Raw genomic sequence first — 14294 nt, 5'->3', positions numbered from 1 at the left:
GAATGAACAGCCAATGGAGTCGGTAGTATGCATACTGCCTATGTTCTTTTTTTAATTTTAATTTTAGGTAATTAACATACAGTGCCTGCATTATTTCTATGCTTAATAATATTGCTAGTAAAGGGCGCCTGGGTGGCTCAGCGGGTTAAGCCTCTGCCTTCAGCTCAGGCCATGAGCTCAGGGTCCTGGGATCGAGACCCGTAACTGGCTTTCTGTTCAGCAGGGAGCCTGCTTCCCCCTCAAATAAATAAATAAAATCTTTAAAAATAATAATATTGCTGGTAAAAAGAACTCTGCCACTATGAACTGTTCTGCAGAGAGCAGACACAACTGCATTTAATAATACATCAAAGAGGGGCACCTGGGTGGCTCAGTGGGTTATGCCTTCAGCTCAGGTCATGATCTCAGGATCCTGGGTTTGAGCCCTGCACCGGACTCTATGCTCAGAGGGGAACCTACTTCCTCCTCCCCCTCTGCCTGCCTGTCTGCTTACTTGTGATCTCTCTGTCAAATAGGTAAATAAAATCTTTAAAATAATAATAATGATAATAATAAATCAAAGAGAGGCGCCTGGCTGGCTTGGTCTGTAGAGCCTGAGACTCCTGTTCTTTGGGGTTGTGCGTTCAAGCCCCACATTAGGTGCAGAGATCACTTAAAAATAAAATCTTAAAAAGAAAAATGAAATAAAATGGATCAAACAGAAAGTTAAGGTAGCTCATCCACTGAACCAAAGCAGGATCTGTATATTACATCTGAGTATCTTGATTTTATGACCCGAAAAAATTCAGTCACAACTCTGAAGTACATGAAATTATATTATTAAAGTGGCTTAATGACATCCCAAGTTCATAAATGTTAAAAAATGATCACTAATAAAAAATACTGGGGGATAAGAAAGAGCTAATGAATGGGCAAATACTTTCATTTTAAAGCCAGTATCATATGGGTAAAACACAACTATTAAAGTCCAACAGCAAAGAATTTAATGACTATTTGACCAGAGCTTCAAGTTTTAAGTTAATCATTAAAAGGCCTTTCTCAGTTTGGGTGAAACCAACCAGTAAGTTTTCTCAAAATTACATAAACCCAAACATTTCATTCATAGCCATCAGTGAACAAATGCAAAGGCTGCAGATCAGTTCTTGTCCCAGAGCACACTGCCAGGCCTTGATGAAGTATGTACACCAACAGCCTGCCTCCTCCTTCCAATCACAGGCATCTCCTTCCCCCTTATTCTGTCTTACCTCTGCCACGAGCTCGCTTGCCACGGTCTGAAGGCTTGTCCCCTTGACTGCAATCAATACCATTCTCCTCGCCTCTAACTACGGAAGAAAAGAGTACCTCTTGTACATCATTGTGTTTAAGAGCTATCAAAGGCAAGGACAAAAAGGCTATTTTTAAAAAGGCTAAAACTTAACAAGAGGGATCAGAAAACAGTAAAAACAAAACCAAATAAAAGTGACTCAAAATCTGACAGCACATCTCGCTTAATTTGTAGATGAAAATTCTGTAAGGAAATTAAAACTAGGTACCACTTTTTTCTTCCTTCTAGTTGGACTTGCCCTTCCCTAAAGCAAGTCTGCTTCAAAAAACATTTGTTGTGCAGCTATGTGTAATACACAACAAAACTGGCTCACTAGTTAGGTTCAAAGCCTGGAAAGGCCTAGAGCAGCAAAACAGCAATACCAAGGAAATAATGAGTTGCTGAAAAAATTAGTGTGGGAGATAGGTTTTCCTAAGATGCTATCCAGTACATGACAGCAGAGTCTTGTCTTCTCCTCACCCCTACACTGGAATTAATGACTCCATATAATACCTAAATTCTGAGCACAGCTTGGTCTCCTCATCTCTCTAAGGGCCTAACTGCCACAGCCACTCCATTTAAATTTGCCAAAGTTCTCCCTAAAATCACCATCTTGCTGCCTGTTTTTCCCCACAGCATAATTTCCACATATAACATTAAAATATCATATTACTGCAAAACATATTACTTCTTTCTTATTGTCACATCTCATTCTATCTTCATTAAAAGTTTCGGGAAAGCAAGGATTTGTTTTATTCATTGCTCTATTAGACTACCTGCCACATAGTAGGTACCCAGTAAACATCTGTGGAATAAATAAACTAGCAAAAGTCCCTAAGACAGTATGTCTGCCCAGAAGGTAGTGTATAGGTAATGATGCCAAAATATGGGTCAAATGAAAGGACTGAGAAAAATCTTCCCTATTTGACAATCTCCCTCTTAAGGATTAGTTAATCCTTACCTATTACAATGAGTATCCATTAAGTGGGAAGAATAAACAGCATTATCTATCAGTGAGTAAAAACCTCACTTTAAAATTAGAGGGTATACTGGATATATGACAGAAGGCAGTCTTAAGACACACAATTCACTATCTACACCCCAGGTAAATGCTAATATGAAATTGCATCAGTTACAGTTCTAATAAACTATTCAGTTAGCTCATTATTAAGTGTTACCTATAATAACAAACACTGCATTGAGGAACTAGATTTATGGGCATTCGTTGCACTACCCTTTCAGCTTTTCAGTGTGCATAAAAATGTTCATAAAAAAAATTTTGAGGAGAAATGTACTTACACTCTCTCCCACGATTGCCACCTCTTCCTTTCCGGTTGTTGTTTCCACGTCCACGATTTATTTCTCTCTCACTTCTCTTCTCTCTATTCTCTTTGTTTTCTGAACTTTCTTTTCCAAAATTCTTCTTCTTTCCCCCTACAGTCTCCCATGAAGTCTACCAAAAACAAGAGTGGCCAGAGTTGTCATTCAAAGTGTATACAATTATCAAGGATATGTGCATATACCTTCTAGACCTAATAACCCATGCCCTGCAGCTCATTTTCCTACCATTTTAATTCTTATCAGTATCTTTCTACTTTCTGATGAAAAAGACAGCAAACCTCTTGCTAAGCTCCTGTTGCCATACACAGCACAAAAGAGTACAGCAACTAACTGAATTAACAACACACTGTATGTTGTTCCACCAGAGCCTTTTCCTATGCTGATTTTAAAATAAAGGTCATTTCCCCAAGACTATGCCACCTCCACCTAAGCAATTGCCTTAAATCTATGAATAAGTAAGTTAGCTCAAAGAATACAAAATTACATTGAAATGCTTTCCTAAAACCTCAGGAATAACTTGCTCCATTCAGTTAACCAAAGTTAACAATCTAAAAAAATTTAAAAGTAGGCAAATAAATTTGGGTTTGGTTTCGTTTTTTTAAACTAAGTACCCAAAATTTCAACCACAAAGATGTGTTTCCAGGGCACCTGCATGGCTCAGTCATTAAGCATCTGCCTTCGCCTCAGGTCACGATCTCAGGTTCCTGGGATCAACCCCCGCATGGCCGGGGTGGGGGGTGGGGGTGGGGTCCCTGCTCAGCAGGAAGCCTGCTTCTCCCTCTACTCTGCTTGTGTTCCCTCTCTCGCTGTCAAATAAATAAAAATATTTTTAAAAAATAAATAAAAAGACGTGTTTCTAATAAGAAGTCAAAATAACTTATATAACCTCCCTTTGCTGCTTCTCCTCTAATGGTAATTGAAATCAATTTATCATATATAAAGTTATATATAAATTGCTGAGAAAAGAACACTTCGTCCTTGTAAAAATAAGTGGTATTAGGATACCAATAAAGTTACATTACTGAGAAATCCCCAAACTGGCACATTTGTTTCTGTTTACTTTGTCATCATCTACCTCATTTCACAAGAGATTTGAAGTGATTCAATACCAAAATAAGAGCAAGAACTATTTTAAGCTTAAAAAAAATCTTAGGAACAAAAGGAAATTTCTAATATTGTATATCCAAATCAACATAAGCACTAGAAACTAATAAACTAAAATTAAAGAAACATTAGCTGAATTACATTCAAAACAGTGGAGGCCAGATTTAGAACACTTTTGTGGCAAGAATTTTTTTGACATCTACAAACCTCTACTAAACCCCTGTATTTAGTTACAGATAAAATCGTAAGATGTGAAAAAAATATAAATTAAAACAAGTTATTTTCCAACTATAAGCTTTGATCAATATTTTTTAAAAATCAGCAATTGGCAGTTATGCAGAATAATCTGGCATATTCACTTCTGGTGAATACCCATCTAATCTAATCTTCCTACAAGTCTACCCGGGAATAATAACCAAACGTTAGTTAGTTCACAGCTTTTAGCCAAGCAACTCTATTAAATTTATAATTGTGCAAGCTTTTATATACAGAAATTAGAATGAAGGATGGGGGGATTCTCCAAATGTCTACCTTAAGAGATTATACTCTAAAACATGCACAAAGGGAGCAGTACGTAGCCACTTAGAGCTATCCAGGTGGGGGTGGGTGCCTCAATTGGTGGCTCAATAGGTCAACAATGTGCCATTAGCTCAGGTCATGATCCTGGGACCCTGGGCCCTGGAATGGAGCCAGCACTGGGCTTCTCCCTCTCTCCTTTTCCCTCTCCTGCTTCTCCCTTCCACTCATGCTCTCACGCATGCATGCACACTCTCTCTCTCAAATAAATAAAATCTTTAGGGAAAAAAAAAAGGTTACCCAGGTGTACACAGAAAGAGATCCACGATGTAAGTATAGCAAGCTAACAACTAACAGTGTATAAAATAGGATTATATTTGTTAGTTCAAAGAAAAGCCCACATATATATACACTGAAAAAAGGACTAGTTATCTAAATGAGGATGCTGTTTAATTTATCATTCCATACTGGTAGTTGTTTAAGATTTATCTGAGAGACAAATCACACACGCACACAGAGGGAGAGGGAGAAGCAGATGCCCCACCAAGCACAGAGCCCAATGTAGAGCTCGATCCGAGAACCCTGATATCATGACCTAAGTCAAAGACAGATCTGCTCAACTGACTGAGGCACCCAGGCATCCCTCTGCGTTGCTTTTTTAATTAGAGAAAACAATAAAGCTTGTTCATTCCAGAGAAATAACTGTATGAACTCAATATGCTTGCTAATATGAATAAACAAGACACCTATGCAAGACAGAATCCTGTCCTCTTAGGTTAATATGACAAAAAGTAAATTCTAGAAGACCTAGAAAAATTACACATAGTAGAGTCAGCACAGGTGAATATGTATACAATTTCCATTGTCTTTTTTTTTTTTAAAGATTTACCTATTTGTGAGAGAGAGCAAGCACCCACGCAAGCAAAAGCAGGATGAACAGCAGAGGGAGAAGCAGACTCCCTGCTAAGCAGGAAGCCTGATGGAGGGGCTCAGTGCCGGAACTCCGGGAAAATGACCTGTCCAAAGGCAGATTCTTAACCAACTGAGCCACCCAGGTGCCCCTGTATGTGAAACATTTGAGAAAAACATCTTAGCCCATTTCATTAAGCCAAGGATGGCCACAAGTAAGTCTTGGGCTTGTGAAATCTACTAAGACTGACAAGAACTTATTTGTGGGGGAAAGTAAGGAGAGCAAACTTAAGGGGCAATTGGTCTAATGCCACTGTAAATGTTAAAGAGAGTATCACACACTTAGCACAACAGTCTGTGAGCATGCACACAAGCTTTCAACATGAACGAAACTTCTGATAACCTTTGTTATCTGTACTTGGCTACCTGTAGAATAGGTCTGAAGAAACTCTGAAAGGAAGAATGGTCCTCCCCAACACTACATTTAATAATCAGAAAAGTAGCTTTCCAGGCCAACTAATTAAAAATCTACACAACACAAATAAGTTACTTAAAAAAAAAAAAAGGTAAATTAATGCAAGAGACTGATATTTCATAATGATTGTCACTCAAAACAGCATTATAATGAAATAAGAGGTTTATCAGTACTTATGATCATGCTAAATGTTTTACTTTGTAACAGCTCCTTGAACAGAGAAAGACAAACTCATTCTTAAAATTATCAGGGACAGGGTAGACTGGGTGGCTCAGTGGGTTAAACCTCTGCCATCAGCTCAGGTAACGATCTCAGGGTTCTGGGATCAAGCCCCGCATCAGGCTCTCTGCTCAGAGGGAGCCTGCTCCCCCACCCCACCCCAGCTGCCTCTCTGCGTATTTGTAATCTCTCTATCAAATAAATGAATAAAATCTTTCAAAAAAGGAAAAATATTATCAGGGACAATTCAACCTACCCCCCCCCACCAAAGTAATAATTTTGTTTCAGGGGTGCCTGGTCAGGCAACTGTATTTGGATCAGGTCATGATCCTAGGTTCCTTGGAGTGAACCGTGCATCTGGTTCCCTCTCGGCAGCAGCCTGCTTCTTCCTCTCCGTCTGTCCCTCCCCTGCTTGTCCCTCTCTCTCGTTCCCTCTCTCCCTCAAATAAATAAATAAAATATTTAAAATAATAGTAATTTTGTTTCAGAAGATCCTGGCACAAAATAAGGTTAGTCAACAGGACAAGATTTGCTTGCTTTCATGGTTTATTTTAAATGTTCTTGCTCTTAGCAACCCTACCGTGTTTATTTTGTCTAGCACCTCCACTCCAATAAACTCAATCCTAGTCAGGGGAAGGTAGGTATTCCTTACAGCTGGTTAGTCATGGCTCCTAGAGACAGCAATCAGGTAGGCAACAAGACAAACACTATAGAAGAATGATCCTAAACAAACCAGAATTTCAAAAGAACTTTCACTCTGGCTCTCCATTTCTACCACAGCCTTCTCATCTCTCAACGAGTATACGCCTTTTGTGTCGGTTATTCGTGCCCTAATTTGCTCTTTTCTGATCTAAGAAGAAACCAAACTAGATCCAACCTCACTATGTGATTTCCACACTCAGCGTAACCAAAGATATGTTCTTTACCATTCAACCCAGAACTACCTCCTTTGAATTCAGTCCCAAAGGAGTGTGAGAAGTTAAAACTCAATAAAACATAGAGAACTGGACATTTATTTAAGACTTGAGGGACGCCTGGGTGGCTCAGTTGGTTAAGCAGCTGCCTTCGGCTCAGGTCATGATCCCAGCATCCTGGGATCGAGTCCCGCATCAGGCTCCTTGCTCGGCAAGGAGTCTGCTTCTCCCTCTGCCTCTGCCTGCCATTCTGTCTGCCTGTGTTCACGCTCTCTCTCTGACAAATAAATTAAAAAAATCTTAAAAAAAAAAAAAAAAAAAAAAAAGACTTGAAAATTCACGGGTGCCTGGGTGGCTCAGTGGGTTATGCCTCTGCCTTCGGCTCAGATCATGATCTCAGGGTCCTGAGATCAAGCCCTACATCGGGCTCTCTGCTCGGCAGGTGAGCCTGCTTCACCCCCATTCTCTCCCTGCCTCTCTGCCTGTGATTTCTGTCAAATACATAAATAAAATCTTAAAAAAAAAAAAAAAAAAAAGGTGGGGGGGGGCTTGAAAATTCAACACCCTACCAAAGAAAGAATTAAGTTAGCTAAAGGAAAGACAACACAAAGTAGTATCCTGACTTACCTTAAACATATAAAAAGAAATAGGCCCTCCAATAAACAATTTGGCAATATTTCATTTATTCACAGCGATTATATATATATATATATATATATATATATATATATATGTATATATATAAAAAATATGTATAAAGGAGGTAGTTTAGAGATGCCTGGGTGGCTCTGTCAGTTAAGTGTTCAACTCTTTTTTTTTTTTTAAAGATTTTATTTATTTATTTGACAGAGAGACAGGTGGGGGCGGGGTGGGGATGGGGGACAGGCTCCCCGCTGAGCAGAGAACCTGATGCAGGGCTTAATGCCAGTACCCTGAGATCATGACCTTAGTCCAAGGCAGAGGCTTAACCCACTGAGCCACCCAAGCACCCCAAGTGTCCAACTCTTTGGCTTGGGTAATTATCTCAGGGTTGTGAGATAGAGCCCTGAGTCAGGTTCTGCATTGGTATGCAGCCTGCTTAAGATTCTGTCTCCCGGGAGGCCTGGGTGGCTCAGTCGGTTAAGCGTCTGCCTTTGACTCAGGTGGTGATCTCAGAGTCCTGGGATCGAGTCCCGCATCCAGCTCCTTGCTCAGCAGGGAGCTGCTTCTCCCTCTGCCTCTACCTGCCTCTCTGCCTGCTCGTGCTCTTTATCTCTCTCTGACAAATAAACAAATAAAAATCTTAAAAAAAAAAAAATTCTGTCTCCCCCTCTTCCCTATGTCTCTCCCCCAATCTCTCTCCCTCTCTACAAAAACAAGACAAACACAAAGAAACAAAACTGAGAGCCATTCTATACCGCATCCATTAGCAATCAGGTTAACAAATTCCCAGGGCACCTGGGCGGTTCAGTCGTTAAGTGTCTGCCTTTGGCCCAGGTCATGATCCCAGGGTCCTGGGAAAGAGCCCTGTATCAGGCTCCCTGTTCAGTGGGAGTCTGCTTCTCCCTCTCCCATGGCTTATGCTCCCTCTCTTGCTGTCTCTTTCTCTGTCAAATAAATAAATAAAATCTTTAAAAAAAAAAAAAAGTAAACATATTCCTCATATTTTATAAAACCCAGAAAATATAAGCCTAAGTATCAGCAAACAAAAACTATTCAACATTTCATTTATTTTGACACTTAACATAATGTATTTACCCAACAAACTGATAGACTAGTGTCATCTTGCATGGAATTTTACCCATAGATACTGCTATACTCAGATAGTGAAATACTATCCCAAACATCTTATTCTTACATTACTCATTCTGCTTACTTCATATTAAATATATTCATTTTACTACTGAGCTGGTCACATCAGTCCATTTTTATATAGCCTGCCCCTAATACAACCTTATCCTTAAAAACGAGAACCTTGGGGTGCCTGGGTGGCTCATTGGTTTGAGTCCTCTGCCTTCGGCTCAGGTCATGATCCCAGGTTCCTGGGATCGAGCCCCGCGGTGGGATCTCTGCTCAGCGGGGAGCCTGCTCCCCCCGCCCCCGCCTGACTCTCTGCCTACTTGAGATCTCTCTCTGTGTCAAATAAATAAAAGCTTTTAAAAAAATAAAAAGTAATAAAAAATAAAAACGAGAACCTGATTAAACCCAAAGAGTGACAAGGAAGGCACGTTGGTTATGTTCATCCTTATAGCCCATCTAAAGGAGAATCATTGGGCGCCTGGGTGGCTCAGTGGGTTAAGCCGCTGCCTTCGGCTTGGGTCATGAACTCAGGGTCCTGGGATCGAGTCCCACATTGGGCTCTCTGCTCAGCAGGGAGCCTGCTTCCTCCTCTCTCTCTCTGCCTACTTGTGATCTCTCTCTGTCAAATAAATAAATAAAATCTTTAAAAAAAAATTTTTTTAAATAAATAAATAAAGGAGAATCATTATTTGTTTTAATCTGTTTTGAAATGGTGATTTGAAAATACAAATGAGGGTCACCTGGCTGCTTTAAGCAGGTTAGCATCTACCTTTGACTCAGGTCATGATCCCAGTGTCCTGGGATCAAGCCTGGCATTGGGATCCCTGCTCGGCGGGGAGTCTGCCTCTCCCCATCCCTTCACCCCTCTCCTTGCTCATGCTCATTCTCTCAAATTAATTAATTAATTAATTTTGAAAGGAAATAGAAATGAAACACTGCACAGCATGCCTGGATAGCTCAGTTGGTTTAAGCAGCTGCCTTCAGCACAGGTCATGATACCCCAGTCCTATGACTGAGCCTTGAGCGGGGATCCCCCTTCTCCTTCTCTACCCCTCCCTTCACTTTCTCTCTCTCTCTCTCATAAATAAAATCTAAGAAAAGAAAAGAAAAGGGGAGGGGAGGGGGAAAGGAAAAGGGAGGGAAAGGGAAGAAAAAAGAAAAGAAAAGAAACAAAAGGAAATGAAAAGAAAAGAAAAGAGACAAGACAAGATAGTGTAGTCTCCGTTGAGAATCAAGAGATTGGGGCTGACACTGCCTTGTGCGGCTTTAGCTGTATCCTTCCTAAAATAAAAGGGACAAGCTTTAGTGTGCCTGCACAGTCCTCAAAATTTACTAAGCTTAAAACAACAATACCTTTCTTTCTTATTTTATCTGTCAAATGGTCATGAAAATGTGTCTACAGAACATTCACACATAAAAAACAGATATACAGCAAACTCTGGTTTTCGTTTAGTCTAGAGATGTAAGGAGTAATAAGAGATGACAACTGAGATGAAGAAACATGAGCAGTGAAGGCAAGAGAAGTTTTTTTTTTTTAAAGATTTTATTTATTTATTTGACAGACAGAGATCACAAGTAGGCAGAGAGGCAGGCAGAGAGAGAGGAAGGGAAGCAGGCTCCCGGCTGAGCAGAGAGCCTGATGCAGGTCTTGATCCCAGGACCCTGGGATCATGACCTGAGCCGAAGACAGAGGCTTTAACCCACTGCGCCACCCAGGTACCCCGCCAAGAGAAGTTTTAAAAGGTGAAAATGGGGCACCTGGGTGGCTCAGTGGGTTAAGCCGCTGCCTTTGGCTCAGGTCATGATCTCAGGGTCCTGGGATCGAGTCCCGCATCGGGCTCTCTGCTCAGCAGGGAGCCTGCTTCCCTTCCTCTCTCTCTGCCTGCCTCTCCGTCTACTTGTGATTTCTCTCTGTCAAATAAATAAATAAAATCTTTAAAAAAAAAATAAAATAAAATAAAATAAAAGGTGAAAATGTCCACAGGCCCAGAGAATTTGGAAACTATGTAAGGCTGGGATAGAACACCAAGTTCCTTTTCAAGTCTTCAGATTCTACTTCATGAAGAAATCATATGTAACAAAAAGTCATTTCAGGTTAGTGTTCTTTCTGGTCTTAAAACAAACATGGAGTGGAACCCATAATGCCCTCCACTCCCACCCCCAAAAAAGAGAAGTCCAAAATGCAACAGGGAATTGGAGATGAATCTTAGCACTGCAAATCAGTTAACAGTATTTATTAATAATTCTTACCGTGTCTGAATTCCCTTCCAGCAATATATTGATAGCTTTGTTCACATCTCCATTACAGTCATGTAGGGCCACTATGCATTCATCCTGATTTTTCCCCGTCACTTCCATAAGCTGTTCAAATTATACGAAAATGGTTAAGGAGACCCTAAAATGGCACTTGATACCAATTTTAAGATTCTTCTATTTAAAAACAGAAATTACACAATCCTTCCTCATGAAGATGACCTCCTTCCAGACCCTGAGCTTATAATGCAAGAACATTTACCTGCTTTTTGTGACCATCACTTGTCTTTTCATCAATACAGAGAGTCAAACAACAAATCAACTCTCCTCCAAGAAGACTTAAGTATCAGATTATTAATGAGCAGTACACAAATTATATATATATACACATTCTCAGCATACTCAGGATCAGCTCTGACTACTCCAACTTAGTTCAATGGCCTAGGATTCCCAAAATTCTGAACTACTCAAAGTATACATGGCCACCATAACAGACCATCTAGTCCAACTATGTTATACAAAGAAAACATTCCCTATGTGGTTTATCACTGCTTGGATTAGAAGACTCCATATTTAAAAAAAAAAAAAAAAAAAAATTCCATAAACATAGTTAAGTGACAACACCCAAAGGTCTCACAAGTGCAATTCTACAGCTATCACAAACTCACTCCTAGACATAGTACTTGTGCAAGCAGCTTCAACAGGGTGCTACATTTGAAGTAATCAAAGAAAGCCCCTTGGTACATTCTCTTTACCAAGGGAGATTAAGGGGCGCCTGGGTGGCTCAGTGGGTTAAGCCTCTGCCTTCAGCTCAGGTCATGGTCTCAGGGTCCTGGGATTGAGCCCCATATCGGGCTCCCTGCTCAGCAGGGAGACTGCTTCCCCCTGTCTCTCTGCCTGCCTCTCTGTCTACTTGTGATCTCTCTCTCTCTCTCTGTCAAATAAATATAATCTTAAAAAAAGAAAAAAGGAGAGATTAAGCTATTTAACATTTTCATCACAAGTACAATCACAAATTAGATACAATATACAGGTTTCTCAATTACCAAATGTATGATTTAAGTATCTCTTGTGTTTTACACACATTTAACTGTTTTAATGTGTACCACCTATTCAAAGTAGTTTGACACCATCTGAAGTGATTTCTCTGTGGTCAAAAAACTAATTAACAGGAAGACCTATATGGAGTCCAGGTATCCTGATCTCATGAATAGAACTCTGCACTGTACCACTCTCTCTGCTTTCTTCCCTGCCATTGCACGGTGAAAGTTCTACACCTTTACAGCTTTCCAGTCCTTTGGTCTTTGGGCATCAACTAGTGTCAGTTTTTATCAGTGTCTCTATTAACCCAACACCTGTAGTATACAAGTGATAAGATGCACATTAAATATCAAAATTACCCCCCAGTGACTGGAATAGTAAGAGAGCAAACTAAAGTTTAACCATAAAACTCTGAGCTCCTGGACCAGTGTTCCTTTTTGTGTATCTGCTATACTAGTCAGATGAAAGACAAGATGATATGTAGAATTATGTCTCAAACTGTACATAAATCTCATTCTGGAAAATAAGTGCTATCGTTTTTAATAAATTCTTTTTGTGGCCTTCTAAAATTACTACCATTAGTCTAATGACAGCAATTGTAAGTATTAACAAAGAGTTTACACAGTAAAGGGAAGTTAGGCAGCAAGCTAGGCATGAGCAATAGGATGATGGACCTTAGATATCAAGATGGAGAGCCCCAAATGAAGACAGACTGGGACCACCCCATTCTACCCATCTAGCAATGGGTTTGTCGTTACAACATCCTGGGCAGGAGTAAGAGCTAAATTTGTTGTGCTAGTTACACTTGTGCAGAAAGAAGTAGCTTGTCCTTATTTGACCTAATATCTCTAAAATAGAAATAATGTTGCAGTTTGCTACCCCATGCAGGCATTTTAAATACAATTTGGGAAAGAACATGCTGGCTGGCTAATGATTATATAATCCAAGGCCTGTCACTCAACTGTTGCAACTCTAGAGCTGCCCAAAAGAAAAGGCCACACTACCAAGTTTCCAAAGCCATCATTTCTCTTGACTAGCCTGCTTCTCTCTTGGGACGTACTTTAATAAAACTCTGTTCGCTTTCATTCTGCTGCTCTGTAATTCTTTACAGTAGCAGTGAAAAGAACCAAGGTTTCTTTCCTTTTCCAGCTAACTCTCAGTAACAAGTTCACTGTGGGACAGTCATTCCAGCAATGACTTGTAGACCTCTACCAAGGTCGGGACCGAGATAAGGGTTATATAGCTTGATTTCTAGAATCTTGAAAGGAAAAGCAGCCTTATCAGGAAATAAGATTTTGAAATTTTTATTACCAAAAATGCCTCTCATTAAAGTTGTATATGAAGACATCAAACTAAAATTTAATGTTGTATTTTTCCATCGTATGTTTGGATTCATCATCACCAATTTTGGAGAAGGCAATTTGGTTCTTTTTTTTTTTTTTTTAAGATTTTATTTATTTATCTGACAGATAGAGATCACAAGTAGGCAGAGAGGCAGGCAGAGAGAGGAGGAAGCAGGCTCCCTGCTGAGCAGAGAGCCCTATGTGGGGGTCAATCCCAGGACCCTGGGATCATGACCTGAGCCGAAGGCAGAGGTTTTAACCCACTGAGCTACCCAGGCGCCCCAGCAATTTGGTTCTTAACATTAAACAAGACTTTCTGAGAACTCGCCAAATATTTGACGTACGTTCTATACCCAGGTACAGACAAGGTCAATGTGCTTCTCCACAATGTCTAGATCATTGTTGGTAACATTTTAGTGACTAGGATGATTCTACTACCAAAATAGTATCCTTTGCCACAAACATACCTGTTTAACTTTAGCTTCAAATTCTGAATCATTTTTATCAAAGATCACTTGAGCAAGACGCATCTGTTCAGCTGTTGCCTGAAAAGTACACACAGAATTATTAAAAAGATCTCAGCACCTAAAATACAAGTTAGATGCCAAAAATCTCCTGCAAAAAGATAAAAAGCTCAAGCACTACAGTGCTATGATAACAAAAACAGTGATTAGAGCTCTCAAATGTTTACAACCTGCTTCCATAAGCCAAATAAACATCAAATTAAACGGCATACGGGTCCCATTCCTTTGGCCAAATGACCTAGTTATTATTCATCCTAACTGGCCATGTGACTCATTTAAATGTTCTTTGCCTTGAGGAAATGGAGTAAATAAGAACCACAGAAAATCAGAAGAACAGTAAACAGTGGAGACTGCTAGGACACAGGCTTAGAACCAGCATGTCTGTCAAAAAAAAAAAAAAAAAAAAAACACTGCTGTCAACTCTTTTAAGATATCCTGGTCAGGTCTGAAGAGCAAATGCTGTATTTTACTAAATAAATACTATTTTTAGGGGTGCCTGGGTGGCTCAGTTGGTTAGGCAACTACCTTCGGCTCAGGTTATGCTTAGCATAAACCTGCTCAACAGAGATCTGC

General features: G+C 40.0%; 1 protein-coding gene across 7 annotated transcripts in view; it reads right to left on the bottom strand.

The window, feature by feature from the left end:
- Positions 1 to 14294, bottom strand: part of UBAP2 (ubiquitin associated protein 2) — a 136865-nt gene that overhangs the window by 67709 nt on the left and 54862 nt on the right. For 6 of the 7 annotated variants that reach the window (XM_032308535.1, XM_032308539.1, XM_032308541.1 and 3 more), the window contains exons 3-6: positions 13665 to 13742; positions 10811 to 10921; positions 2603 to 2756; positions 1245 to 1322 (exon numbers count right to left, since the gene is read on the bottom strand). In XM_032308535.1, coding sequence (XP_032164426.1) covers positions 1245 to 1322; positions 2603 to 2756; positions 10811 to 10921; positions 13665 to 13742 — 421 coding nt within the window. The remainder of the gene's footprint in view (positions 1 to 1244; positions 1323 to 2602; positions 2757 to 10810; positions 10922 to 13664; positions 13743 to 14294) is intronic. The other variant, XM_032308537.1, reaches the window with a different exon arrangement.

Source organism: Mustela erminea, chromosome 12 (assembly GCF_009829155.1).
Source record: "Mustela erminea isolate mMusErm1 chromosome 12, mMusErm1.Pri, whole genome shotgun sequence".
Taxonomy (NCBI): Eukaryota; Metazoa; Chordata; class Mammalia; order Carnivora; family Mustelidae; genus Mustela; species Mustela erminea.
Note: the sequence above shows the minus strand (reverse complement) of the source record. Positions and strands in the feature narration are given on the sequence as shown.